General features: G+C 34.9%; 3 protein-coding genes and 1 long non-coding RNA gene across 4 annotated transcripts; 3 read left to right on the plus strand and 1 right to left on the minus strand.

The window, feature by feature from the left end:
- Positions 1–13,371: 13,371 nt before the first annotated feature.
- LOC105949471 (cation/H(+) antiporter 15) lies at positions 13,372–16,691 on the minus strand. The gene is made up of 3 exons (XM_012972784.2): positions 16,274–16,691; positions 14,889–15,884; positions 13,372–14,795 (listed from the first exon to the last, which is right to left on the minus strand). Exons 1-3 carry the CDS (start codon positions 16,472–16,474, stop codon positions 13,470–13,472), a joined length of 2,523 nt encoding a protein of 840 aa, XP_012828238.2. The 5' UTR covers positions 16,475–16,691; the 3' UTR covers positions 13,372–13,469.
- Positions 16,692–18,047: 1,356 nt separating this feature from the next.
- On the plus strand, positions 18,048–19,767 carry LOC148770574 (uncharacterized). Its single transcript, XR_016031254.1, has 3 exons — positions 18,048–18,475; positions 18,567–18,602; positions 19,214–19,767. It is a non-coding gene; the product is annotated as an uncharacterized LOC148770574 (long non-coding RNA).
- A 2,690-nt stretch (positions 19,768–22,457) lies between these two features.
- Positions 22,458–23,072, plus strand: LOC105972124 (uncharacterized). Its single transcript, XM_012997067.1, has 3 exons — positions 22,458–22,532; positions 22,647–22,905; positions 22,990–23,072. The coding sequence occupies exons 1-3, from the start codon at positions 22,458–22,460 to the stop codon at positions 23,070–23,072; spliced, it is 417 nt and encodes a 138-aa protein (XP_012852521.1).
- Positions 23,073–23,244: 172 nt separating this feature from the next.
- LOC148770575 (uncharacterized) lies at positions 23,245–23,652 on the plus strand. The gene has a single exon (XM_088817910.1). The coding sequence runs from the start codon at positions 23,245–23,247 to the stop codon at positions 23,650–23,652; it is 408 nt and encodes a 135-aa protein (XP_088674036.1).
- Positions 23,653–27,747: the final 4,095 nt, after the last annotated feature.

Consider the following 27,747-nt stretch of genomic DNA (forward strand, 5'->3'; position numbering starts at 1 on the left):
TAGTCGGGGATTCGATCGCTAGAATAGTCTTGGATATCCTGTGTGTTCTGAAAGTTTGTAATCATTCTAAGTCTCTGGCCAGAGCTGACTAAGTGATGATTAGAGAATTCGATTCTCTAAGTCATGCACGTAACGATTACAACACTTAGAACGATCGCACCGTTATTGAACATATAAAGAGGTCTCGACGAACCAATGCCTCTAGTTCAATCGGGACATATGTATCGAAGGGACCGTACTGTACGTTAACTATATCTGAAGGTTTTTGCAGGCACTTCATTTGTATCTAGTGAATCATGACGCGTAGTTGCTAGACGCCAATCTTGATTCGTTGGGTGATTAAGGTGAAACAAGCTTCATCTTAATCGTAACTCTAAGGGACAAGTTTTGACCACAAAGGGTTGTGGGCCCACGACTAGCTTACACCTGAACCATCGAGGGTCACACTGCTCGTGCACATGAGATCTTTGAATAAACGATCAGAGATAAAATGGTTTATCTTTGCATGATTGGAAGTCAATATGATTGGGTCCAACATTCGTAATTTGGAATTATGAATGAGAATAAGAAAAGGAAAAGAATATGCGAACAATGTAGTGGACTTTCTAAATCGGGAAGTTTCCAAATTTAGAAAGTGCACTGAACTAGGGTTTCCACTTTTGGAAAGTTGGAAATTGAGAATTGGCACTCGTAATGATTCCGAAAATGTAATCGTTGCAATTTTTTGGTTATTGAATTGAGAGAGACGAGCAAGTAAAAGTACTAGCGAACTTAAGTTGTTGGGCACGGTCCAACTTAAGCCCGCTAGGGTTTTATGCAAGACACTATAAATACAAGATTTATAGGTCTTACACAAAACAACACAAAAACCCTAACCCTAGCCGTCCCCCTCTCTCTCTCGGCCACTCTCCCCAGCGGCCACCACCGCCGTCGCCCCGCCGTTTCGTCGGAATCGGCCATTCGTTGGCCGATTGCTTTCGGTAGTTCTTTCCTTCTCTTTTTCTTCCGTTTTTCTAACTATTACGTGTCTAGTGCCACGTGTTTAGTAGATCGAAGTATACGAGGTGAAATCCGAGAGGAGGAAGATCGAAGAATCGAGGAGCAGCACACGAGCCGAAGCCGCACGCGATCCCACGCGCCGCCCAAAGACCGCGCGTGAGTTACACGCGCCGCCGTGGCCGTCTCGCCGCTGCTGCCGCTGCCCCCGGATTGTACGGATTGGTTTCCGTAGCAATCTCGACTTGCTTAGCGCTCCTACCTCACGCTTCAAGAGGTAAACACACAAATATAATGTTCTAAATTCGTTTACGTTTAAACTATATATTCATGTTTGCTTTCGTATGATGTTATGTGATTACGTGAAATCGTTTTAATCGTTGCGAGCATGTTAGTTGGTTTAAACGCGAGCATGTTAATTGATTTAAATTCAGTTAAACAATTTAGCATGTATGTTGTTTTTAATTTCGCTGGAAGCGCAAAGGTACGCAATTAATTGATTTAATTTATCGGGCACGTGTTTATGTGCTTTAAAGTGGTTTAAATCGCATAATTTTTTTGTTTTCCGCTGCGTACACGTGTCCGATTCCCAACAGTTTGATGTTAATCGATATGCATCTAGGTCTTGCTGTAGGATTTGTACATTATCTCATACCCGCATCACCAGAGAACATCATTAGTCAGAAAAATTGTGCAAAATCGTAAAAACCTTGATAAGTAAAATTCTTGCATCCATTCCATATGCTTTTAGAAAATTTGATATCGATTTAATCGTCAATTTTTAATCATGCTCGTGGTCTGCATTTTATGTTTCTCGAGTTAAAATATGTGTTGGTGTTAATTAGGTTTGAAAATTATTATAGTTCGTATTGTTTAACAAGTACTGCTTGTTGTTTAGAAATTCGATATAGATTGGATTTGCAGTTTGCAGTTTCTACTTTTCAAATTCCAATTTGTAAATTCCTCAATTATTAGAGTGCAACAATTTGCAAAGTGCAAAGTGCAAAATGAGATTCCTCATATATTAGTCCATGTGGCAGTTTTTATTGTTAATTTTTTTGCAATTTGTTTTTGGAGATGCAACTTTAATTTCACAATCTTAGTTTGCGCATATGATGTTTGCTATTTTCAAGTACCATTTTTGATTTGGCTAATTCATGTGTCGTTTACTTAGATATGATGTTAATATTTGCAGTTTGCATTTTGGAGATATTGTATACATTTGTTTAAGTTGTTTGCTATTTGATATTTGCAAGAACATTGTTTGGATAATTTTTTAGTTTGAATTTTTTTTCCTTTCTTCCTCTTCCAAGCCTAAAAAAAGAGAGAAAAATTCACTAAATGACAGTTCAACATCATTGAAAATGAAGGAAAAAAAATCAACTTAGTCTACAGTCGAGGCCTCAGAACTACCAACCGTTACAGAAAGACAAACCAATTCCACTACATCGTTCTAACCTCGTTTTTATCCAATGTATTGATGTTCGCAGTTCAGCTTATGTTTGTTGATAAAAGGAATTTATGTTTTACATTCACGTTGCAAATTTCAATCACGTTGCAAATTTCAAGTTCAAAATTGCAAATGAAAAATGTTTGTTTTGCAATTGCCTTTTGTCATATTATTTTCCCAGACTAATGCAGATCGCAAATTTATTTTTGAGGTTTTAATGTTTGCAATTATTATGGTGTAGAAAATGATTTTTTTTCTTTTTATTGTCTGAAATGAATACTAAGGAAAAATATATGAGAGAGAGAGAGAGGGGTAACGTGATATAGAGAGAGAAAGAGAAAGTGAGGTGAGTGAGAGAGATAGTGTGATAAAAGAGAGATACGTGGGATTTTTTCCCTAATTTTAATAGCGGTTTTTATGCATAAGTCCCCAACCAAGCATGTTTATTATTCTAGGTTTAGGGAACGTATCTCTTTCACAAATAAGCCCATCCCTTTAATATTTATTATAACTAAAGGAAACATTCATGTATATCCCAATAATACCCTCAACCATTTATACCCAATTCTTAATTGTAACCCCATTATTTTTCAATTTTGTCCACAAAAATCCAATTTTGACCACAAAAATTCAATTTTGACTTTTTTTTTTGGAGCATAATTTAACATGCTCCAATTTCATCTTTAATTTAATTTAATCTCAATTTGACCCCAAATTTCACAAATTATTCAATTTTGACCCAAAACTTTTTTTTTCAAAAAAAAGTTTTTAGCCGCCAGTCTCCGGCGTTGACTTTTCAACTTTTTTTTTCTTTCTTCCGGATTTTTTCGGAAGCATATTTTAATATGCTCCAATTTCATCCTTTAACTTAATTTAATCTCAATTTGACCCCAAAATTTACAAATTATTCAATTTTTACCCAAAACTTTTTTTTTTCACAAACATTTTTTTTTTCAAAAAAAAAAAATTTTACCGCCGGATTCCGGCGGTGACTATTTTTTTTTTTTTTTTTTTTTCTTCCGGATTTTTTCGCCGGTTTCAATTTTGACTTTTTTTGGAGCATATTTTAATATGCTCCAATTTCATCCTTTAACTTAATTTAATCTCAATTTGACCCCAAATTTCACAAATTATTCAATTTTGACCCCAAACTTTTTTTTTTCACAAACATTTTTTTTTCAAAAAAAAAAAATTTTGCCGCCGGATTCCGGCGTAGACTTTTTTTTTTGTTTCTTTTCTTCCGGATTTTTTCGCCGGTTTCCGGCGGTCTCCGGCGTTGAGTTTTTTTATGTGTTTTTTTAAGTTTTTTTTTTTTATTGTTTGGTTTGTTTTGTTTTTCCACGTCCGCCGCTAAACGTTGACCGTAATTTGCTGTCACTGACAGTAAATTAACGTAATTATACTGTCAATGATAGTTAATTGACGTAATTGTACTGCCGTTGACATTACATTTATGTAATTGTGCTGCCGTTGACAGTAAATTAATGTAATATTATTATTTTTTATTTTTTATTGTTTTTTTTTATTTTGTTTGATTTGTTGACAAGTCATAGTAATTATATTACTGTCGTTGACAGTAAAATAACTGTAAACACAATAATATTACTGTCAACAACATCAATATTATTATTTTTTTGGGGTTTTTGTTTTGTTTGAGTTATTCACGGAGTAACGTAATAATATTACTGTATATTATTGTAATATTACTGTAAACACAATAATATTACTGTGGTTGATGGTAATATTACTGTTGTTATAGTAATATTGGTGTCAACCACATCAATATTATTATTTTGTTTGGATTTTTTGTTTGTTTGAGTTATTCACGGAGTAACGTAATAATATTACTGTCTATTATTATAATATTACTGTGGTTGACGGTAATATTACTGTTGCTATAGTAATATTACTGTCACTCACAGTAATATTAATTCTTTTGGTTTTTTTTTTTATTATGTTTACATTTGTTGAACGGTCAACATAGTAATATTAATTTATTACATAATAATAATGAGTTTTGTTATGTTAATATTAATGTGCTAGAGATTAATATAGCAATATTACTGTGTTAAACTATAGTTTAGTTAATTTTACTGTGTTTAACAGTAAGATAGTTAATTTTACTGTCAATCACAACAATATTGCTGTTTAAAGGGAAAAAGAAAAAAGTTACAGAAAAAAAAAAAAGAAAAAAAAAAAAAATTAAAAAGTCAACGCCGGAGACCGGCGTTAACCGCCGGTCAACACCTGAATCCGGCGAAAAAATCCGGAAGAAAGAAAGAAAAAAAAAAAAGTTGAAAAAGTCAACGCCGGAGACCGGCGGGAAAAAAAAACGTTTTTCAAAAAAAAAAGTTTTGGGTCAAAATTGAATAATTTGTGAAATTTGGGGTCAAATTGAAGTTAAATTAAGTTACGGATGAAATTGGAGCATATTAAAGTATGAGGGGTTGTTTTAGTCCTTTACACAAATCTGGACCATGTGTGGACTTATTGGTAAAAGAGTTTTTTGTCTTGATCTCTTTATAAATAAGTACCAATTGATGGACTTATTTGTAAAGTCCCCATTTTAATAAATATGAGTTTTTGTGCACACGTTCATAACCAACCATCTTTATTATAGATTTAGGGGAGAGAGAGAGAGGGATAACGTGATATAGAGAGAGAAAGATAAAATGAGGTGAGTGAGAGAGATAGTGTGATAAAAGAGATACGTGTGATTTTGTTCCCTAATTTTAATAAATAGGAGTTTTTGTGCTCATGTTCATAACCAACCATCTATACTATTATAGGTTTATGGGCTATATATATTTCACCAATAAGCCCATCCCTTTAATATTTATTATAAATAAATGAAAAATTCATGTATATGACAAAATTACCCCCAACCCTTTACAACCAATTCTTAATTGTAAACCCAATTTAATCAATTTTGACCACAAAAATCCAATTTTAACTTCTTTTTTTACAAAAAATATTTGTTTGCCGCCGGTCTAATAAATAATTTTTTATTTTTTATTTTTCTTTCTAGTCTATTTTTTTCGCCGCCGGATTCCGGCGTTGACTTTTTTTAGTGTCTTTTTTAGTTTTTTTTTTTCTGCCCGTCGCTAAATGTTGACCGTAATTGTGCTGTCATTAATGGTAATTATAATGTCACTGACAGTACATTTATGTAAACGGCAGTACAATTAGAGTCAATAACAATATTATTATTATTTTTTTTTTGTTATTTTTTTTAATTTTGTTTGATTTGTTGACAAGTCAACGTAATTATATTACTGTCGTTGACAGTAAAATAACTCTAAACACAATACTATTACTGTCAACCACATCAATATTATTATTTTTGGGTTTTTTTTTGTTTTGTTTGAGTTATTCATGGAGTAACGTAATAATACTACTGTAAACACAATAATATTACTATTGTTAAAGGTAATATTACTGTTGTTATAGTAATATTACTATGAATCACAGTAGTATTAATTCTTTTGGCTTTTTATTATGTTCACCTTTGTTGAACGGTCAACATATTAATTTTAATATATTACACAATGATAATGAGTTTTGTTGTGTTAATATTACTGTGTTAGAGATTAATATAACAATATTACCATGTTAAACTGTAGTATAGTTCATTTTACTGTGTTTAATAGTATTATAGTTAATATTACTGTCAATCACAACAATATTGTTGTCTAAATGGGGGAAGAAAGATGTTAAAGATGAAAAAAAATCGAAAAAGTCAACGCCGGAAACCGGTGGCAGAAAAATCACGAAGAAAAAAAAAAGTCAACGTCAGTGACAGACGAAGTTGTCCATAAAAATATGTTTTGGGTAAAAATTGAATAATTTGTGAAATTTTGGGTCAAATTGAGGTTAGGTTAAATTAAAGTATGAAATTGGAGCATATTAAAGTATGAAGGGTTATTTTAGTCCTTTACAAACCTTTGGACCATGTGTGGACTTTTTTGTAAAAAACATTTATTGTTTGGACATTTTTATGAATAAGTACCAATTGATGGGCTTATTTGTAAAGTGTCCTTAATAAATAGTTATTTTCATATAAAAATTAATTGAGGTATTTATATCTACGTATTAATAATTTAATTTAAGTTATATTAATTTTTTTGGTGAAGGGACCTATCCATATATTCATCTAACAAAATGGATTTCCACCTATATAAGTTCAATTTTAGAGGATATCTAGTCAATTATCCCATTAAAGAATAATAATAAAGAAGAGGGTAAATAGCACTTAGCCCCCTTGTAGTTTCCATGTTGTGTACTTTACACTCCTCTGATATCAATTTGGTCATTTTACCCCCTTGTGGTTGACAAGTTGTAGCGGCCGTCTGGTATACCGTTAAAGTCAACAGAAAAGGTTAAATATCTGAACTACCCCATTATTTGCCTACTATTTGCAGGTTATATTTCTTTTTATAAATAAATAACAATTCAATTGGATTAAATTAGAAATAACACCAAGTCATAGGACTAAAGTACAATTATCAGAATTGCTTCTTCTCCTCGCCTTCAAATACCCCTGAACTGTTCCAGACCCCTTGAAAAAAATAGAATTCCAAGAAAACTCAGAAAATTACATACAAAAAACAGAGGAAAAAGTCCAAAGATTTCATGTAAGAAACCCCCGTTCGAGTTTTTTGTCTTCTCGGGCGAACATCTCAGATTCCTAGGGTTTCGATTCTTCTTTGAAGTCCTCAAATTTGTGAAGAATATTGATAATTCTATGTTCTGTATGATTACATTGAGAGAATTTGGTCGGGGGTTTGATATTTTACGGTTTCAGAAATATAAGTATTTTGTATTATTGTAGACACAGAGAATATATTAGATTTGAGGATCTTGAATCGGGGCATTGAGTTGGGTGATGGAGGGGGTACGTAAATGGGAAGCAGGAACCCCAAGCAAATTATTGCCTCCGAAATTTTCCAGAAAGAAACGTGCGCTTTTTTTCCATCGACCGCGGGTCGATCAAAATCCTCATCATCCAGATTTTCCATTTACTTACATCCGTTTCTTTTTCTCTATTTTTACTTTTTTCCGTTTTGTATTTTTGATTAGGCTGGATAAATCAATCATCCATTATTTAAACCTTATTTTGTAACTGATGTTTTAGGGATTTTCTTTATAATTTTAATTGATTTCATTTATATATATATATATATATATATATATATATATATATATATATATATATATATATATATATCTATTTTGTTCTTTTTTTTTTGAATTAAAAGAAAAATGAGAGATTGGTGTAGGGGTTTTTATTGAAGGAAAAAGGGGCAATATGGATATTATCAGGAATTTTAGCTTGCAAAACCTTCAATTTTGGGCGAGTGAGATGCACTCGCCATTAACTTTAACGGATTATTTGACGGCCGCTACAAACTGACAACCAGAGAGAGGTTAAGTGCTTAAATTGATATCAGATGGGATAAAGTGCACAACGTAGAAACTAGAGGGGGATTAAGTGTTATTTACCATAAAGAAAAAGGTGATTATTCTCTCGTAATTGGTATGTTATTTAAATATAAAAATCCTTTTAACTATTCTAGTGGTTTATTGGACGACTTTACACATTCTGAACTTTTATCAAGTGAAATGTTACCACACAAGTGAGATATCAATTAGTCATTTTATAAGCATACACAACGTAAGTATTGTACGTTACATGCAGGGTCGGTCCAATGTCTTTGGGGTTCGGGACTCCGGAAGATAATATAAATTGTATCTTTAATAATAGGGGTAATATGCTATAAGTCCCTCAAACGAAACCTAATTTGAACTAAATGACAAGTCGAAATTTATTTTTTTAATTAAATCCTTAGTTTCAAATAATATATGAGCCACATCCCTAAATTTTTTTTAATCCCTATCTTGCCCTTTTAACCTAAATTCTCTAACTTATATATTCACGTTTCTCCAATTCTCATTAATTTTGTTCTTTTAATTTTCTCCCACATTCTCTCTCTCTCTCTCTCTCTCTCTCTCTCTCTCTCTCTCTCTCTCTCTCTCTCTCTCTCTCTCTCTCTCTCTCTCTCTCTCTCTCTCTCTCTCTCTCTCATCTCTCAAACGGTTCTGCACATTGTCTTTTACAATTTTTTCTTCTCTCATCTATCTATCTCTATATCTCTCTCTTGTTTTCACGACTAGTAGCACAATGAAGGGACAATAATAGACGAGGCGGCGGCGGGGTCTGTGGTGGTTTAGGCGGCGGTGGCAGGGGCTGTGGTTGTCGAGACAGGGGGTGAGGGGTTGTGATTATTGAGGCGGCGGCGGGCTATGCTGCTATGGTGGTCGAGGCAACGGGGGTTGTGCCGTTGTGGTGGTCGAGGCGGGGTGAGGGGTTGTGATTGTCGAGGCGACGACGGCGGGCTATGCTGCTATGGTGGTCGAGGCGGCGGGGGCTGTGCCGCGTGGTGGTCGAGGCGGCGACGGGATGTAGTGGTTGAGGCAGCGGCGTGGATGTGATTATGGCGGAGATTTGATGGAAAACATATATTTTTTTATCATTTGAATATGATTTTCATGATCTTCAAGAGATTGTGCTTGATTTGTGTTCAAAGTGGTAGATCTAGGTTTTCCCAAAGTTGGTAGGTGACTACGGGTTGTGACGGCTGCAGATGTTGGCTATTAGGGTTTGACGGCTGATGCTTTGAGGATGCTAGGGTTTGGTCGTACAACGTAGTATACCATAGTACACCGTAGAATACCATAGTACACCTTAATTAATATACCATAGTACACTGTAGTATACCATAGTCTACTACAGTATTGACAACAAAAAAAAAAAAACGAAAATAGTCTGTAGAATAAAATATTTTTTTGATAGTTGTGTGTAAACCATAGTACAACATAGTATATCATAGTTTTTTAAAAATCTGCTGAATTATTTAACGAAACCCGAAATTCGAAAAATAAGGAAAAAATATTGTTTATAATAATGGAAAAAGTGCTAGAGTGAAAATTGAAAAAAGAAAGATGAGTGAAAGGGTATTTTCGGAATGAATTTAATAAAGGATGTGAAGCAAATGTTTAGTTGAACTTGTCATTTAGTTCAAATTAATTTTGTCACTAGGGACCTATATCTTAAGACCCCTTAATAATAAGTGTGAGAATCCCCTCTTGTATTTTTTTAATAGGGCACATTACAAATATGTTCATTAGGGATATTTATTCATAAAGGGGTCGAGACCAATTACTCTTCTAAAAAAAATGCAAATACTATCTAAAAGTGTGTTAAAAACTAAAATACCCCTTCACATTTTAATATGCTCTAATTTCATCATTAAATTTAATTTAACCTCAATTTGATCACAAATTTCAAAATTGTTCAATTTTGACTCATAACTCAATTTTGTGTACAATTTCGCCCGTCGCCACCATTGACCGCTGGTTTCCGGCGTTGACTTTTTTTTATTCAGCATTAATTTTCCGCCAATTTCTGGCGTTGACTTTTTCAATTATATTTTTTTCTTTTTTCTTCAACATTTTTTTGCCCGTTTAAGCAGTAATATTGTTGTGGTTGACCGTCATATTAACTATATTACTGTTTAATACAATAATATTAACTATACTACAGTTTAACGCAGTGAAATTGTTATATTACTCTATAGCATAGTAATATTAGTATGTTGACCGTTCAACAAAAGCAAACATAGTAAAAAGCGAAAATAACTAATATTGATGTGGTTGACGTAATATTACTGCCCCCATAGTAATATTACTGTAACGACAGTAATATTACCGTCAACCACAACAATATTATTGTGTGTATAGTAATATTACAGAAGTAGACAGTAATATTATTACGTTAACTGGTCAACAATTCAATCAAAACAAAAATGCCAAAAAAAAAAATTAATATTGGTGTGGTTGACAGTAATATTATTGTGTTTACAGTAATTTTACCGTCAACGACAGTAATATAATTACGTTGACTTGTCAACAATTCAAACAAAATCAGAAAAGGCCAAAAAAATAATAATATTGTTGTGGTTGACAGTAATTGTATTGTCAACGACAGTACAATTACGTAAATATACTGTCAGTGACAGTACAATTAGTGTCAGCCATAGTATAATTACTATTAGTGACAGTACAATTACGGTCAACATTGAGCAGCTGACGTACAAAAAAAAGGTAAATTTTTAGGGAAAAAAATTTAAAAAAGTCAACGCCAAGATCTGGGAGCAAAGAGAGAAAATCAGAAAAGGCCAAAAAAATAATAATATTGTTGTGGTTGACAGTAATTGTATTGTCAACGACAGTACAATTACGTAAATATACTGTCAGTGACAGTACAATTAGTGTCAGCCATAGTATAATTACTATTAGTGACAGTACAATTACGGTCAACATTGAGCAGCTGACGTACAAAAAAAAGGTAAATTTTTAGGGAAAAAAATTTAAAAAAGTCAACACCAAGATCCGACAGCGGAGAGAGAAAACAGAAGAAACAAAATAATATTAAAAAAAATCAATGGCGGAGACCGGCGGCAAAAAAATAGTAAGAAAAAAAAGTTAAAAAAAGGAAAAAGTCAAAATTGAATTTTTGTGGTCAAAATTGATTAAATTGAAGTTAAATTTGAGTTACAATTAGAATTGATTTTAAGAGTTTGTGGTAATTTTGTCATATATATTAATGTTTCTTTATTTATAATACATATTAAATAGATGGGCTTATTGGGGAAAGACATTTAATCGTGAACCTAAAATAATAAAGATGGTTGATTAGAGACTTGTTCATAAAAACTCTTTGTTAATAAGGATTGATCCAATACTTTTTCACTTATTAGTAAAATGCTATCCCTTCCTTTATTTACAAATTTACCCTCCTTATATTCATTATCCCGTATCCACTATTTTAGTGCGTTTGTTTTTTAATTTTTTTCGTTTACTTATTATTAAAACTTAAAAGAATTAAAAAAAATCATTTTTTTTCTTTTGTCCATAATTAACTAAAACAAAAATCATGAATCAATTACAATATTTCCGAAATTAACTATAATATTTCCAAAATCAACTATAAATTTTCTAAATCATCTACAATTGTTTTTTTTCCTTCGTATTTTTTCATAATCAACTACAAAATTATCGTAAACAACTACAAAATTGTGGTGTTCAACAACAAGTTTACCAAAAAATTGAAATGAACCGCAAAATTACTAAAAAACAACTATTTTTTTTTCTTCATTTTTTCCTGAATCAACTATAAAAAAACTGTAAAAGAACTACAAAATATAGTAGTTTTCAATAGCAGGTTTACCAAAAATAATAACTACACATTAACGAAATCAACTACATAATATCAAATCAACTATAAAATTCTCGAAATCAACTATGAAAATTTGAAAACAATTACAAAATTATCGAAAACAACTACAAATATATTGAAATTACAAAAAAAAAAAAAAAAGAAAAAAAAAAGAAAAAAAGGAGCACCCTCGATTCAAGCAAAACTACTATAAAGTTAAGCAAATACAACTACAAAAAACACGATCTTCTCCGATTCATAATTTTCCACGATCTTCTCAACTTCGTCTTGAGCCTCTATCTAATTTTCTACAATTGGACTAGCATTGGCTTTGTGCATCTTGTTGATCAACCTGGCAATTTGAGAATCTCGTTGTTGAACATGCTTTGCGAGTTCCGCAATGGCCTTTGTTAAAGTTACAAAATTGTTTCAAGCACCGACAGAACTAGAAGCCCCCCTTCTTTCAAAGAGAGGAGGACGGGTTATTCACATTTCATTAGATGGTCAGAGGCGAATTGAAAGCTAAGTTGTGGGAATTCTAAAGATTCCCCGGGGGGGAAATAGAGCTGTCTCCTACGTTACCCATAATATGTGGACTTCCATAGCAGTGGCACTTGTCACGATGAACGCTACTTCGAGAGATTCGATAAGAGAAGAGATGAGAGGTAGAGATTGTCCCACCGGGCGTGCCAAAATTTGTAGCAATAAATTCCTATATGCGTTTTAAACAAACAAGAAATACTTGCACAGAGATAATTTATTGAATTAAAATAAATATTGCGGGTTACAAACTCTAATTTAGTCCTCTGATTTTTGTCTCATGAACAATATATGTTTGACTTTAAATTTCGGAGCCGGGTCGTTAACTTGATCTTCTCCGGATTTGATTTTGAACTTGAATAACGTCTTACGAGGGTCTTACGACTTGAATCTCGGATCGAATGCTGAACTTTGACGAGCTTTGACCAGCTTTGACTTGAAGATCTGGAAGTTCTTGATGGATTTAGCCATTCAATATTCCTTCGATCTTGATTTGTTGAAGAAAACCCTCGATTTGATGAAGAACGATTGAGATATTGTAGAGAGAATTTTCTCCTCCGATTTTTCTCCTTTTTGACTTGTGTAGGAAGGGTCCCTATCAAGGGTCCTTGATAACCATCTTTGATGACCTGGCGCTTGATTAGTGGTGGAGCCAGGATTTGTGGTCAGGGTGGGCTAATATCTTACGAAGGTTCGGAGGTAGAGCCCCCGAATTTTTTTAAGAGTTTTTTTCGAAAATATAGAGCAAAATAAATAGAAATTTGTATATTTTAATTAAATATATAAATTAAATTGTATATTGTCCAAAATATAATTATTGGAGCTCTTTAAACCACATTACAAATCTCTTGGGTGGGCTAATTAAATTGAATTATGATTAAAATAGTGTATAAAATGGCTAAACAAACAGAGGTCATGCAATTGCTCTAAATTATCCTAATGATTATATTAATCAATGAATGTTGCTTGCAAGAAATACTCACCGTTGAAACCCATTAGTTTGTCAAAGCTTAATTCTATCATCAAGTTCAGTCAGACTGTTGTTTTTTCTTTCATTTTGGGTAATCAATATTCTATTCTCCATATCAGTGCACCACATGATCATTGATTGATCTTGTAAAAAAAATTCTTTCAACAAAATTAATATATACATGCACTAAACCTCTCTATAAGAAGAACAAACTAAAAAAAAGGAAAGAGAAGTTGTTAGGGTTGTGGTCGAAAAATAGCCTGCTCCTGCTGCGGCGGCAGTGGTGGCCGCCGGTGACCAAAAGCAGGTACATGGTGCTGGGGGCTATCGGGCGAGCCGAGTATGTGTTCTCCATGCCCCTCCATCCCTACATATTGTTGCACCACTAACACCGAATATGTTGTCGCAAAATCCGACGAAGCTAATAAATCACCTATTGCTCCAAGCTCGGGACACTCGCTCCAATCGCTAAGCCCTGCCGTGACAGGCGATATCATTCCGTGTCCCCTCCCGACTATAAACAAGTCATGTCTTGTATCTATCGACCTTATTGCCGCCACCGTTTCCTCTCCGTGATTCACAACTTTCTCGACATAGTGCACCGAAGAATCGTTCATGGTCGCCACCCTAAACTCGTTTATGTACGCCTGGTCCATCTCCTTCTCTCTGTCGTCGTCGGTTAAAACGGTTAATGTCTCATGCCCTGTCTCGATACTACTATTAGCCACCGCCTCCGCCATATCTCCACCCTTTGTGGTATCCAGTGCGGTTTCTCCGAGGACGAACCGCATTACGGTGAGGCTGTTGCGGGGGTGCTCGGACATTCTCCAAGCCAAGGCCATCGCCTCTCTGTCGTCGGGCCCGCCGAAGAAGAGCAGCGCTATATGGTGGTGCGACATTTGATTGGCCGACGCTCTGCTGGACCCGTTGAGTCCCCTGTCTACGAGTATTCCGACCGAGCAAGGCGCGTTGGCCAATACGCTCTGATTGATAATGCGGAAAGCGGGGTTCGTGGCCTCCATACCTCCGTCCACCGTTTGTTGTTTGTGGAAAGGGATTATGATGAACGCCACTCGTTTGTCCTCTGCGACGGTGAATATGTCTTCATGCATTGTCGAGTAAGGCGAGATTGCGGTGAGAGGGTTCACTGTCACGAAACCCCCTTGCCTCTCAAAATTCTCAAAGGCGTTGAATATGTGCTCCGATTGTGCCTGCGCGAGGTTGAGTGCCGATCGGCCGGATTTTCTAGTGTTGTGGACGATGAGCACGGCCGATGCACGGCCGGTGAGCTCGACAAGGTGGAGGACGTAGGAGGAAATTGGAGATTTCTTTGTGGGGTTTGATGCTTCTAGAAGGTGGATTATTGTCGGCACATTTCTCGGAACGTGCACGCACACTAGGAGACGAAACTCGCCTTTGAGTTTGGTTCTCTGGATTGTTCTCCTTTTGTAAGCCACAAGCTTCCTCCCCGGCCTGTATATGTTTGTCACTATCGGCTGGATTACTGCGGTCATAACAATTTCCACTACGATCATAATCGCAAACGACTTATCATCAAGAACCTGCAGATGTAATCAACATATATTAATCATCAAACAATTCGAATTATTGATATACAAATTTTAGATTGATTGTGAGTAAGAATCAGTACATACATGTTGGTCTTTCCCAACATTAAGAACAATCATCTCCACCAGCCCTTTGGCGTTCATGAGCAAACCAAGTGTTAGCCCTTCGTAAAATGGGATTCTATAGTAAAGAGAAACGAGTAGAGTGCCGGTAACTTTTCCTGCACAAGCAAGAACAATCACAAGCCCGAGAATGGCCCACGTCCCGACTCCGTTTATCAAAGTAAGGTCCGTTTTCAATCCACTAATAGCAAAGAAGAGTGGGAGCAATAGTCCCGTAACAAAATCTTCGAGTCTCTCTATTAGTGTCACTCCAATCGGCCCACTAGGGATAACTAAGCCAAAGATGAAAGCGCCAAAAACAGAATGTGTTCCGATAGCATCGGTTATAAAACCCGATATCATAACTCCCGTAAGAATGAGGCATATGTACACTTCGCTAATCAACTGGCCTTCGGGCGTTCTTCTAACGATCCAACAAACGAGAGGCCTCATTACATAATAGCAGAAAAGAACAAACGCTCCGGTGGAAAGCACCACCCACAATGAAGACAAAGACAACGACTCATTTTCGGCTATGGCAATCGCAATGGCTAGGAGAATCCATGCACAAATGTCGTTAAAGAGAGCCGAAGCCATAGCTATTCGCCCGATCTCGGTGTTGAGAAGTTTGAGCTCCGCTAGAATACGAGCGAGCACGGGGAACGCTGTGACGGAAAGCGCTACGCCTAGGAATAAAATGAAAGTGCCTAATTTGACCCACTGCGTGCTCTCGTGGAGTGTGAAGGCGAATGAAACGCCGATTAGGAACGGTAGGATCATGCCGGCGATTGCAATTACGAATGTTCTTCTTCCTGTGCTTCTAATTACGGCAATGTCCATTTCCACTCCGACGAGGAAGAGGAAGAATAAGAGGCCTACGTTTCCCATTGTCTCGAGAATCATTACACTCCGAGGTGGGAATATATTGTTTGCAAATTGTTTGCTTTGTCCTAGCAGTGATGGACCCAATATTACACCACCCTGTAAACAATTTTCATAAAAGGTACGAATTTAGTACATTATTTCATGAGCCAATCGAAGATCTCAATAAAGGATCTTCAGTTGTAACAAATGAGAAGGAAAACAAGAAAACAATAATTGATTAGTGTATGCCTAATTAGATCCAATTAGCTGAAATTCAACAGTATTTACAAGCAATCTGATACAAATACTAGACTTAAATTGGAATTTTTAATCATATGGTTCAAGGGGCGTTACCATTTTTTGTACATGCTTCAAAAAATCGAAATTTAATTATTGCAAGTTTTCTAATAACATTTATCATTGGAATTAATACAAAAAATGTAAAAGAGAGATAGCAAACACACAAATAGGTAAAAAAAACAAAGGAATGAAAGCGGAATACTTACAAGGATCTCGGAAATGACACGAGGTTGACGAAAGGGCTTCAAGATAAAAACAAGAAAACGAATGGTAACGATGATGAGCAAGACCTGCAATATGAATAGTGGCAGAGAGTAGTCCAACGGGTTATCCCCTTGCCAAATACCATTCGTCGTTATCATTGTTGGAGCGTAACATACTATCAATTGATCCGAACTGTTTGACATTTTTCCTCTTCGCTACGGTTTCTCAAAAAAAAAAAAAAAAAAGGAATTTGTATTGTATATCTCTACTTGTTATTTCTCTTGTCTTGTAAAACAAATATTAAACTACTTTCGTCGTTTTGAACGCATACTCAGAATTACTAATGACACCGTCACAGTGTGAGGAATCGAAAGTGCAAATGAAAGAGAGGGAGAAACACAACTAAAAAAGTGGGAAAACAAAAAAAATAACAGATTTAACTATCTCATATTTGAGAATATTTTCAGTTTAGTTTGAGTGGTAACCCTTGGATTAGGGACTATATCATGTAAGAACAATCAGAGGTGTATTTTCTTCTGAGTAGCTATACCAATTGCTAAGGGCTCCCAAAATATAATGGGCATCGATCAAATACTTGTACTTCTGTAAAAGTAGTTTACTAATTTTACTTAGATTCAATGAAACTGATTTTATTTTCTAAAAATAATAAAGGCAATTTAAAAGCTATTTTTATTTCTAAAATTGGAAGAGAATATTTTATATGATGTAATTTAGCATGGGGCATTTAAATACAAGTCTATAGTGTTCTATCTATCTATATAATATATAAATTGAAACCCTCATTGCTTAAAATTACGACATTTGGCATCCATGTCATCGACACGTGGAAATCTACATGTCATCCTATTCATTTTGACACATGTCATTATTTATTACTTTGATATCTTCCATTTTTATTTACCACTATTAATTGACGATTTATCGAACTTACCAAAAAGTTGCCCGAATCATTAATTAGTATTTTAATATGGAAATAATATATTATATCATAACAACTTTGATTACATTTTAAAAACTAAATTAATATTAGTAGAATTCGAAATTTTTATTGTTGTGTTTTAATATATTTATTATATAATGCTATACATTATTTATTAATCATTATATAATTTAATTTTTTTTATTTTTAACTATATTTCGGATTAGAAAACCGACAATATCAATTAAAATCTTTATATATATATATATATATATATATATATATATATATATATATATATATATATATATATATATATATATATATATATATATATATATATATATAATATTATTATAAACAGTTATGCGGCGTTAGTCTGCCTCAAATTGTTGGTCGAAAACAACTCAATCAACTATTTTATTCCCGAAACTTAATTTGCCTCAAATATATGCTTTTTGTCTTTTTCATTTTCTTTTTCAATTAGGTATTCCATTATCTTTTAATTACTAATATATTTTAGGGGCAATTTGCTATAGGTCCTCCTATAAGAGATTATATGTGTTAAAATCCACCTAATAAACTCTAATTTCCAGCAAATTTTTGTATTTATAATTTGTCAAAAGTACCCCTATCAATATCTCTAGTAATATACGGTAAAATATATCTTCAAAATCAAATCCCCCATTTCTCTCCCTATTATACTGCAAATCCGAAATTCCAATTGCAAAAATCTTGAATTCGATTTCTCCCCTTATTCTTCAAATCGAAAATCTCACCACGAATTTTGAATCCTTCAAGAGGTTTTGGGTGTTTGGTCGTTTGCAGTTTTACCAGGCCGTTTGCATTTTGTCTTCGTTTTCGATTTGCTGTTCAATTTTTGGGTTATTGGTCGTTTGCAGTTTTGGGTGTTTTGGTTGTTTGCAGTTTTCGATTTGTTGCAGTTTGCAGTTTTCGTTTTTTGGGTTCTTGGTCGTTTGCAGTTTTCGATTTGGTCGTTTGCAGTTTTCGATTTGCTGTTCAATTTGCTGTTCAATTTTTGGGTTCTTGGTCGTTTTACCAGGTCGTTTTGGGTACCAGGTCGTTTTGGGTGTTTGTCGTTTGCAGTTTTACTTCGTTTTGTTTGCAGTTTACAAATTGTTGTTGCCCACTTTGACTTCGTTTTGTTTGCAGTTTACAAATTGTTTGTTGCTCGGAATCAACGGCTGGTGTTAGGGTTTGTTGTTTGGAGTTCATACGATGGCCAAAACACGATTAAGTCTTGGTAATCAATGATCCTTTTGTATTTAGTTTGTTTGCTATTTATTTCAAATATTTCAATAATAATTTGAGAACCCTTTTTTTCCCCTTAACAGCAAAGGATGATGATGATTTCCAATCCCCGAAATCAGGTAAATTGAGGGGTTTGTGTATGTTACGACTTTGGTTATGTTTATTCTAAAACAATACATTTGAAGAACCTAATTATGTGTTCTGACTTTGCTATTTGCATTTCTCTGTTATGAGTTTGCAAGTTGAATTTCAATATGTTCGTTTTGGAGTTCCACATTTTACCAGTTTTGTTCAAATAATAAATTTTTTGATTTTATATTTTTTGGTACTTTGAAGAACCCATTTATTCGTTTTTCATTTGCAAAAAACTCATTTCCTGAAAATTTTGATTCGGACGTAGTTGGGTTAATATTGCATATGGCAGCCTATTTTGAAAATAAGACATGCTTTTGTTTGTATAAACTAAAAAAAAACAAAAAAAAAATGTAAATTGAAATTACAATAACCAACTATGGGCTGCATTTTAAAGTTGCACATAGCATATTTGAGGAGTTTCGTTAGTGGTAGTTTCAATCAATGTTTGTTTATTATGAGTTTGCACTTAGTAGTTTTGTTGTTATGATTTCGTACTTAGTATTGTTGTTGTTTTTTGTTATGAGTTTGCATCTTGGAATTCAAAGCGTGCATTTGTTGTTCAATATCGTATAATCATTCTTTTTAAATTAACTAGTCGCGGGAAAGAAACGGAACACGCCTTTAAATGCCGGTTCAACATCGTCAAAAAAAGTGAAAACAAAATCAATAGCACCTAGCTTGAGGGCACCAGTTGAGCAGGCAATAGAACCAGCAGTTCCAAATCCGAAATATCGTGCAACACTCGTTTCTGTTGTCCGCTTCTTCAAAAAATATAATTTTAATGGACGTCACATTGAATGTGTTCAAAGGACCGCGTTTGCAGAATTTATACCGCCGTTTATGAGGAGAGAGATCCCAACGCAGGAAGTCCGTAAGTCTGTACAACAAATATATAAAATTCTCGTGACGTACGACAAAAATAAACGTCGATTTATAATTGGTGGAAAAGAGCTTCAGTTAAGCCCTATTGAGTGCCAATTGATTTTTGGGGTAAAAAGCGGCGCCACCGGCATGAATATAACGTTTAAAAAAAGCAGTCATAAACCGAGGGATGGCATCGTAGCAAGGCACTTTCAATCCGTGAAGCGACTACAAGTTAAACATCTGAATGCAACCCTGGATCAATTGATGAAGAAAAACCAAGAACATGACATCGAATTTACAAACATATTTTGTCGTTTCAAATAACTTTGCGAGTTTACAATTTACAGTTTGTACTTCATTCTTTATCATTTTTCGTGTACAATTTGCCTTCACTGTTTGTATTTGCAATTTGTAATTAACGACTGTTAATATTAGCAACTATTACATTTGTTGTTTGTATCGTACAATCATTATCTCTTTTTGTTTCACATTCAACATCCACTGCAAAAAAAAAAAATGATCAAGTCATTGTTCAACACGATCGAAGAAAGGAAAAGCAATATTAAATGCATCGGACGTTCACAGAATCAATGTCAAATTACGTGTAGGATATGGATTATGCATCGTTTATATTTAATTGTAAACAACAAACTACATATATTTAATTACAAACAACAAACTGAACAATATGATATGCATAATCTATATACAAACAATAACACTAAAAAAAATGTAATATTACAAATTGCAGTTTGCAGTTTTCTATTCATGTTGCTAATTTATTTTGCAATTCAATTTCTTTTTGGTATTTATGGAATGAAATTCAAATAAAAAATAGAAACAAAAATAAAAGTTAACTTAAAAAAATTAAATTGAAAGAGATACAGAGAGAGGAGAAAGAGAATAGAGAGAGGGAGAGAGAAAGAGGGGGCGTATATTTGGGGAGGGAGAGAGAGAATGAGTAGGAGAGAGAGAGAGAGAGAGAAGGGGGCACGTGAGAGTGGATTGAGAGAGGAAGAGTAATTAGTGGGATTTGTTAACCACTTTCATATAAAATTAATTGTTAATTGAGGAGGGTGTTTTTTGTCTATACACTAATAATTTAATTTAATTTACATTAATTTTATTGGGCTAAGGACTTATAGCTATATTCATCTAATAGAATGGACCTCCACCTATATAAGTCTATAATTAGGGGTGTCTAGCCAATTTCCCCTATATTTTATTCAAACTTTATTTTTACATGTAATGTACTATTGATTACACATATTATTATTAAAGTATAAATTTTATTCCTCCACCAAATCCACTTTTTTCAACCGACGGAATCATTAGTTTGTAATAAATTATACATTTCAATTTACATTCAAAGAATCTGCATTTTTTCTATGATATCATTTTTAGTATACAAATCATGGAAAGCTTGATAATTTATCCATTTATATTTAATCAATGTGGATCTCTTCCACATTAATTACACAATATATTAATAATAACAATATAATTTCCTAATTTATCAAAATCTGAAAAATCTTATTATACCACATCCTAAACACTATAAATACTCTATTGTTTTCAATCATTTATTCACATAGCAAGCCCCAACACACATAATTTTTCTTTTGTTTGTTCTGTTTTCATTTTCTATTTTGCATTAACTTTTTTGTTTTCATTTCAATATTTAGTTGTTCTTGATAAAAAAAAATTTGTTGGATTTCATTCTTATTTTGCTGTTCTTGATATTCTTTTTGCATTATTGTTCCTTCTTATTGTTTTCCAATGTATTGTTGTTTGCTAAATATTGATAATTTCGTCATTCTTATTTTTTGTTTGTTATTCACTTTCATTTGTTTTTATTTTTGTCAATATTGTATTCTTTATATATCCCTTTTCTATTTATTTTTTGTTGATTTTTTCTAATTATATTATTGATGTCAATATTCTTTTCATTTAAATTTTACGCTCTTATTTTTGTTTCATTGTAGTGTTTTTTATTGACTAAGTAAAGCATTATTGTTTGTTATTGTAGTTTACATATTAAATATTTTTGAAGGAATGATTTTTATATTTTGCAATGAATAAATCTTGTGTCATTGACTCATTGTATTGTTGTAATTTATTGACCAACTCAACATTTTTGTTTGGATCGTCTTTTTTTTTGTTTGCTTTCTTTTAATTTGGGTTATTTATTTTTTGTTTGTTTGATGTAGTATATACATGGATATCATCATTGTGTACATAATAACCGGTAACATTGTAATAAAATATTAAATTGCGATGACATGCAAGGGTTGCAAGATTTTCGGCTCACGATGAAGAACTTCACGATGACATGATTTTGGACAACAATTCAATAATCTTATTATTGTATATATGCAGTGGCGGATGTAGCCATGGTCTAGGGTGTGCAGTTGCACACCCTTGATTTTCAGTACATATTATTATTATACATAAAATAAGAGAAAATGCAGTTGGTTGAAGTTGTTAAGATATGTGTTTTTTTATTAATAGGTCATGGGTTCGAAACCCACCCTCACAATAATGGAATTTTTTTGAAATCTTAACATTTTTCAACTTTTTGGTCTTTAAATATTTCCACAATTCACCTAAAATTTGTAAATTATAAATTTTTGGTCCACTATTTTTATAAAGTGATATTTTAATTTTTTATTCTACAATTTCGAACCCCCTTGGCAAAAATCCTGGATCCGCCACTGTATATATGTAAATGATATCATAATCTTCTTTCTTTCTCACAATAATAATCTTATTTTGCACGTGTTACGATGATCTTAGGGGAATTGAGGATCACGTTTACACAATTTTTAAAGATGCGTGTTTTGCGTTGGGGCTGTTAGACGACAATAAGGAGTACATAACTGGCATAAAGGAGGCAAACGACTGGGCCAATCGTCACTTTGTGAGACAATTCTTTGTCGTACTTTTAGTTGCGAATAATATGAGCATAACGGAATATGTGTGGGAGTGTTGCTGGAAGAAATTGGCGGAGGACAGTACGTACGGACTACAACAACGTCGTACCAATTCAGGTATGACAATACGACTTATATTGTTTCACAATTTACTACAAATGTTTGAATTAAAAGTATATATTTTTATAATAGCCACATTGTGTTAATTTTTCATATTAAACTATATTGAAGGTCCACCTGTGTCCGACGATGCTCCGAGAAACTACGCTTAACATATTAAAAATCAACATCAAAAGTTTGAGTAACTTTCCCTCAATGCCGATCCCGAATGGGTCGATGATGGACGCCACAGTAAACAAATTATTTCTCGACAAGCTGGACTATGACGTTGATACAATGCGTCAAAAACTTAAGAAATACCTTTCATCCATTACTGATGAGCAGAAAAAAGTGTTTAATGATATCATGGATGTTGTTACAAATAAGAGAGGTGAACTGTTCTTTCTTTATGAGCATGGAGGAACGCGAAAGACTTTCATATGGAAAAATTGATCGGCTGCTATCTGTTCAAAAGGCGAAACAATTATAAATGTTGCTTCCAGTGGCATTGCTTCGCTTCTACTTCCCGGTGGCAAAACTGCACATTCGAGATTCTGACTGCCAATAATTGTACATGAGAGCTCAACATGCAGCATCAAACCACAAAGTCCACAGGCAGAATTGTTGTCTAAAGCAAAGGTAATATATCATATAGGACGAGGCACCGATGATGCACATCTACTGTTTCGAAGCACTTGACAAGACAATAAAATCAATACTTGATTCAGACATGCCATTCGGAGGCAAGGTTGTAGTTCTTGGAGGGGACTTTCGGCAAATTCTGCCAGTTGTGTTGAAAGAATCGAGACAAGACATTGTTCATGCTACAATCAATTCATTATCGTTGTGTAGACTATGTAAGGTTATGAAGTTGAACAAGAACATGAGACTTCATTTGTCCTCCTCTTCCACCAATGCAAACGAAATAAGAGAATTTGCGGAGTGGATATTGAGAATCGGTAATGGCGATGCTGGTGAGGTCAATGATGGTGACTCTAGAATTGAAATTCCCGATGACATGTTGGTTCGTGATTCTGCAGATCTCTTTTTGGATCTTATCGAGTTTGTTTATCCCGATTTTGTGAGCAACATATCCACTCATTATTTTCGAGGGCATGGCAATTCTTGCACTGACTAATGAAAGTGTCAATTTTGTGAATGATCATTTTTTGTCGACCATAACTAGAGAGGAGAAGGCCTATTTCAGCTCCAATAGTATATGCATAGAGGAGTTATTATCATATGTCAACGCATAAATATATTCCACCGAGTTTCTCCCTTGTTATTCTCCCTTGAAATTTCAAGATGTTACCGTCGGTCATCGAGAAATTTAGATTTTGACCGGTTGCTAAGCCTTCTCGGATTTTGAAAATTTGATCATCATGGTCTTGAGAGGACTTAATAGTTGATTCGAGCGGCGGTTTAATGATAAAGGCGGACATGGATTTTGGGCTAAGAGCGTCGGCGACAATGTTGGCTTTACCGGGATGGTAAAGTATTTGCAATCATAGTCCTTGACTAATTCAAGCCATCTTCTTTGCCTCATGTTGAGCTCTTTTTGAGTAAAGAAGTACTTGAGACTTTTGTGGTCGGTGAAGATCGAACATTTTTCGCCGTAGAGGTAATGTCTCCAAATTTTGAGGGCGAACACGACTGCCGCGAGTTCCAAGTCATGCGTCGGGTAATTCTTCTCGTAGTCTTTGAATTTCTAGAGGCATATGCAATTACGTTCCCATTTTGCATTAGGACGGCTCCGAGCCCGTGCTTGGAGGTGTCACTATAGACCACATAGCTTCCGGTTTTATCGGGTAGAGCGAGGATTGGTGCCGAGGTTAATCGCTTCTTGAGTTCTTGGAAACTATACATCCTTTCGGGTCAAACTAGAGAGTGGAGCGGCTATCTTGGAAAAGTTCGGATTTCAAACGAGAGAGTGTAGCCCGCAAGGCCGAGGAAACTTCGGATTTCTCCGACATTCCGAGGAATTGACCAATTACAAACGACTTCAATTTTGCTTGGATCGACGGCTATGCCTTCCTTGGAAATTACATGACCAAGAAAGTGGACTTGTCTTAACCAAAACTCACATTTGGAAAACTTCGCATAGAGTTGGTTCTCTCGGAGAGTTTGGAGCACCATTTCCAAATGATTGTGATGTTCTTCATCATTTCTTGAGTACACTAAGATATCGTCGATGAATACGATCACAAATTGATCGAGATATTTGCGGAAGATTCGATTCATGAGATCCATGAAAGCGGTTGGGGCGTTGCTTAGACCAAACAACATCACTACAAATTCGTAATGGCCGTAACGAGTCCGAAACGCAGTCTTCAGAATATATTTCTTCTTGATTTTCAATAGATGGTATCCGGAACGGAGGTCGATTTTGGAATAGACCGTGGAGCCTTGAAGTTGGTCGAAAAGGTCGTCAATTCTTGGCAAGGGATATTTATTTTTTACGGTGACCTTGTTGAGTTCTCGGTAATCGATACACATTCGGAGGGTTCCGTCTTTCTTTTTCACGAAAAGTACCGGAGCACCCCATGGAGAAAAACTAGGGCAGACGAACGTCTTGTCGATAAGATCTTGAATTTGGTCTTTGAGTTCTTTTAGCTCTAATGGCGCCATGCGGTAAGGTACCTTCAAGATAGGAGCGGAGCCGAGGATCAAATTAATTTCAAATTCGATTTCACGATCGGTCGGAAGACCGGGGAGATCTTCGGGAAAGACATCGGGAAATTCGCAAACGGTTGGCACTTTGGAAATGTCGGCTTTATCTTCGTTGAGAGTTTCCACTATGTCGACCAAATGACATAGGTGTCCTTTTTGAATAAGTTTTCTTGCTTTGATCGCGGAAATGATAGGAATCTACGGATTGTACGAGCTTCGGAATTCGAGAAAACTTCCATTCGATAAGGATAAACGAACGGTTTTGTGAGCGCAATTAATTTGGGCGTCGAATTTTGATAACCAATCCATTCCGAGAATTATTTCGAAATGTTTAATGGGTAGGATGATCAGATTGGAAGCTAAGGTTTGGTTACGAATCTTAATAGGGCAATCTTTGATGATTAAAATTGGATTTAAGTTCATCACCGGAAGGAATAAGTATGCTAAACAAGGCATCGGCTTGACTACGAACTAGACAGAGTTCGGCAACGAGGGTACTTGAGATGAATGAGTGAGTTGATCCGGAGTCGATGAGGGCATACACGGAATTATTATACACATTAACGGTACCTGCGATCATTGACGGGTCGGCTTCGGCTTGGTCTCTAGTCATGGCGAATACTCGTCCCGGCACTTGTCTCAGGGCGATAGGGCAGTCTCGAACCATATGTCCGGGCTTCTTGCATAAAAAATAATGGTTGGTCCTGGCAACACAATTGCCTGAGTGCTCTCGATTGCATTTAGGGCAAAAGGGTTTGTTGCTCGGGGTCACGGTCGCTCGGTTGATCGGTTGATCGGTTGCTTTCCTTTGGCGTTGTTGAGGTTCGGTTTCTTCCATGGTCGAGAAGAGTCATCGTGAGGAGGTCTCCATTGTCGGATTTCCATCTCATCTTGTTCGGCTTCCAAAACTTTATCCACTACTACACGGAAAGTAGAAGCAGAGGTTAGTCGAACGTTGCGCTTGATTATCGGGTTGAGGCCCCTTAGGTAGTGATTCATTTTCTCGGTGTCGTCTTTGGATATGAAAGGCGCGTAGAGGCTCCCTTGCTCGAAACGGCGAGTGAATTCGGCAACGGTTAGGTTTCCTTGTTAGAGTTCGAAAAACTCCTTAAGATTTTGTGCTCGGACATTCTTGGAAAAGTACTTTTCGAAGAAAAGAACTTTGAAAGCTTCCCAAGTGGTATTTGCTAGATCGATCCCACTCTTTGCGCCTTTCCACCAATTTCGAGCTTCGTTTTTCAACAAGAATAGTGCGCAATGGATTTGGTCATTGTCGTTCATCACCATGTATTTGAAGATAACTTCGAGGGATTCGATCCATTCTTCGGCAACAGTTGGATTAGGGCCGCCGTGGAATTCGGTAGGATGCATTTTCAAGAATCGCTCGTAGGTGGCTTGTGGGGCTGTATTTCTAGGTGGGGGAGGTGGAGGATGGTTTTGGTTTCGAAGGTTAACAAGGCGTTTAATTTGTTCATTTTGTTCTCGGACGAGGGCGGGGAGGTCTTGGATGGTACGAGATTGATTGTGAGAATCGTTAGCGGCATTTTGAGCTCGAGTTCTTGCTCACGACATTTTAATACTTAAACATATAGAAACAATTCACATTAGTCATAAAATTTCACATAAAACATATACCTGCCCGAGTGCTCAGTTGAAGTCGTGCTTTGAGAATCGTGAAGATCTTTAGGTCATATGGAGATTTCCGGGATCGTTGCTCTGATACCATCCAAGGTTGTGACACCCCTCTCTCGATTACTCTTATTATATGTAATCTCAGCGGAAGACTTTTTAAAAATGATTATTGTGGATATAGATTTACCTAAAAAAAATTCTTTTTAAATCAGAGGGAAAGAGGTCACCCTATACTAAACCCTAATAAATCAATTAACACAAATACATACTACATGCAAGACTAGAAAATAAACTAGGTATGATGGACCTAATGAAAATTCGGACAGATCCAGTGCAGAAACTTTAAAAATCAATTCCTTTTAAAATACTCATGCAAGTGACCCCAAAAGAATACCGTATCATCTAACATGGGTCTTAATCACTCAGTTAAAATAATTTTGAAATATGCTTGACCATTTGGGAGAAATAAATAAAATGGCACAGTCACTCAATTTAAAATCCAGAACAGAGGAGGGAGTTTTGAAAATTCATAATAAATTCTTCATTGACGCAAAAACTACCAAATTTTATCACAAGGAAGAAAAATAAGTTTAAAACATTTTCCAAGTAGAAAAAAGGCATTTGAGTCAGTAAAACTCCAGTTATAGTAGAAAACAATAGACTGACCCTGTTTTAGTGCAGTAGTGAGAAATAATTCATAACTAATTAAATACTTACCCAATTCATGCAAAATACCTATCAAAATGATGAGAACAGAGAGATGCAGAGATTTCTAAAATTTCATGATTTTTTATATAGAGCACATATATGAAAATAATTTTCAAACATCAAGACAAGGCACGAAGAAATTACTAGCCGAAAAGCGTACATGCATATAGTTAGAAAAATTCGTTTTTGTTTACAAAATACTATGGATTACCGATTTAAATAT

This window comes from Erythranthe guttata, chromosome 5 (genome assembly GCF_056151865.1).
Source record: "Erythranthe guttata isolate IM_541 chromosome 5, IM_541, whole genome shotgun sequence".
NCBI classification, from domain to species: Eukaryota; Viridiplantae; Streptophyta; class Magnoliopsida; order Lamiales; family Phrymaceae; genus Erythranthe; species Erythranthe guttata.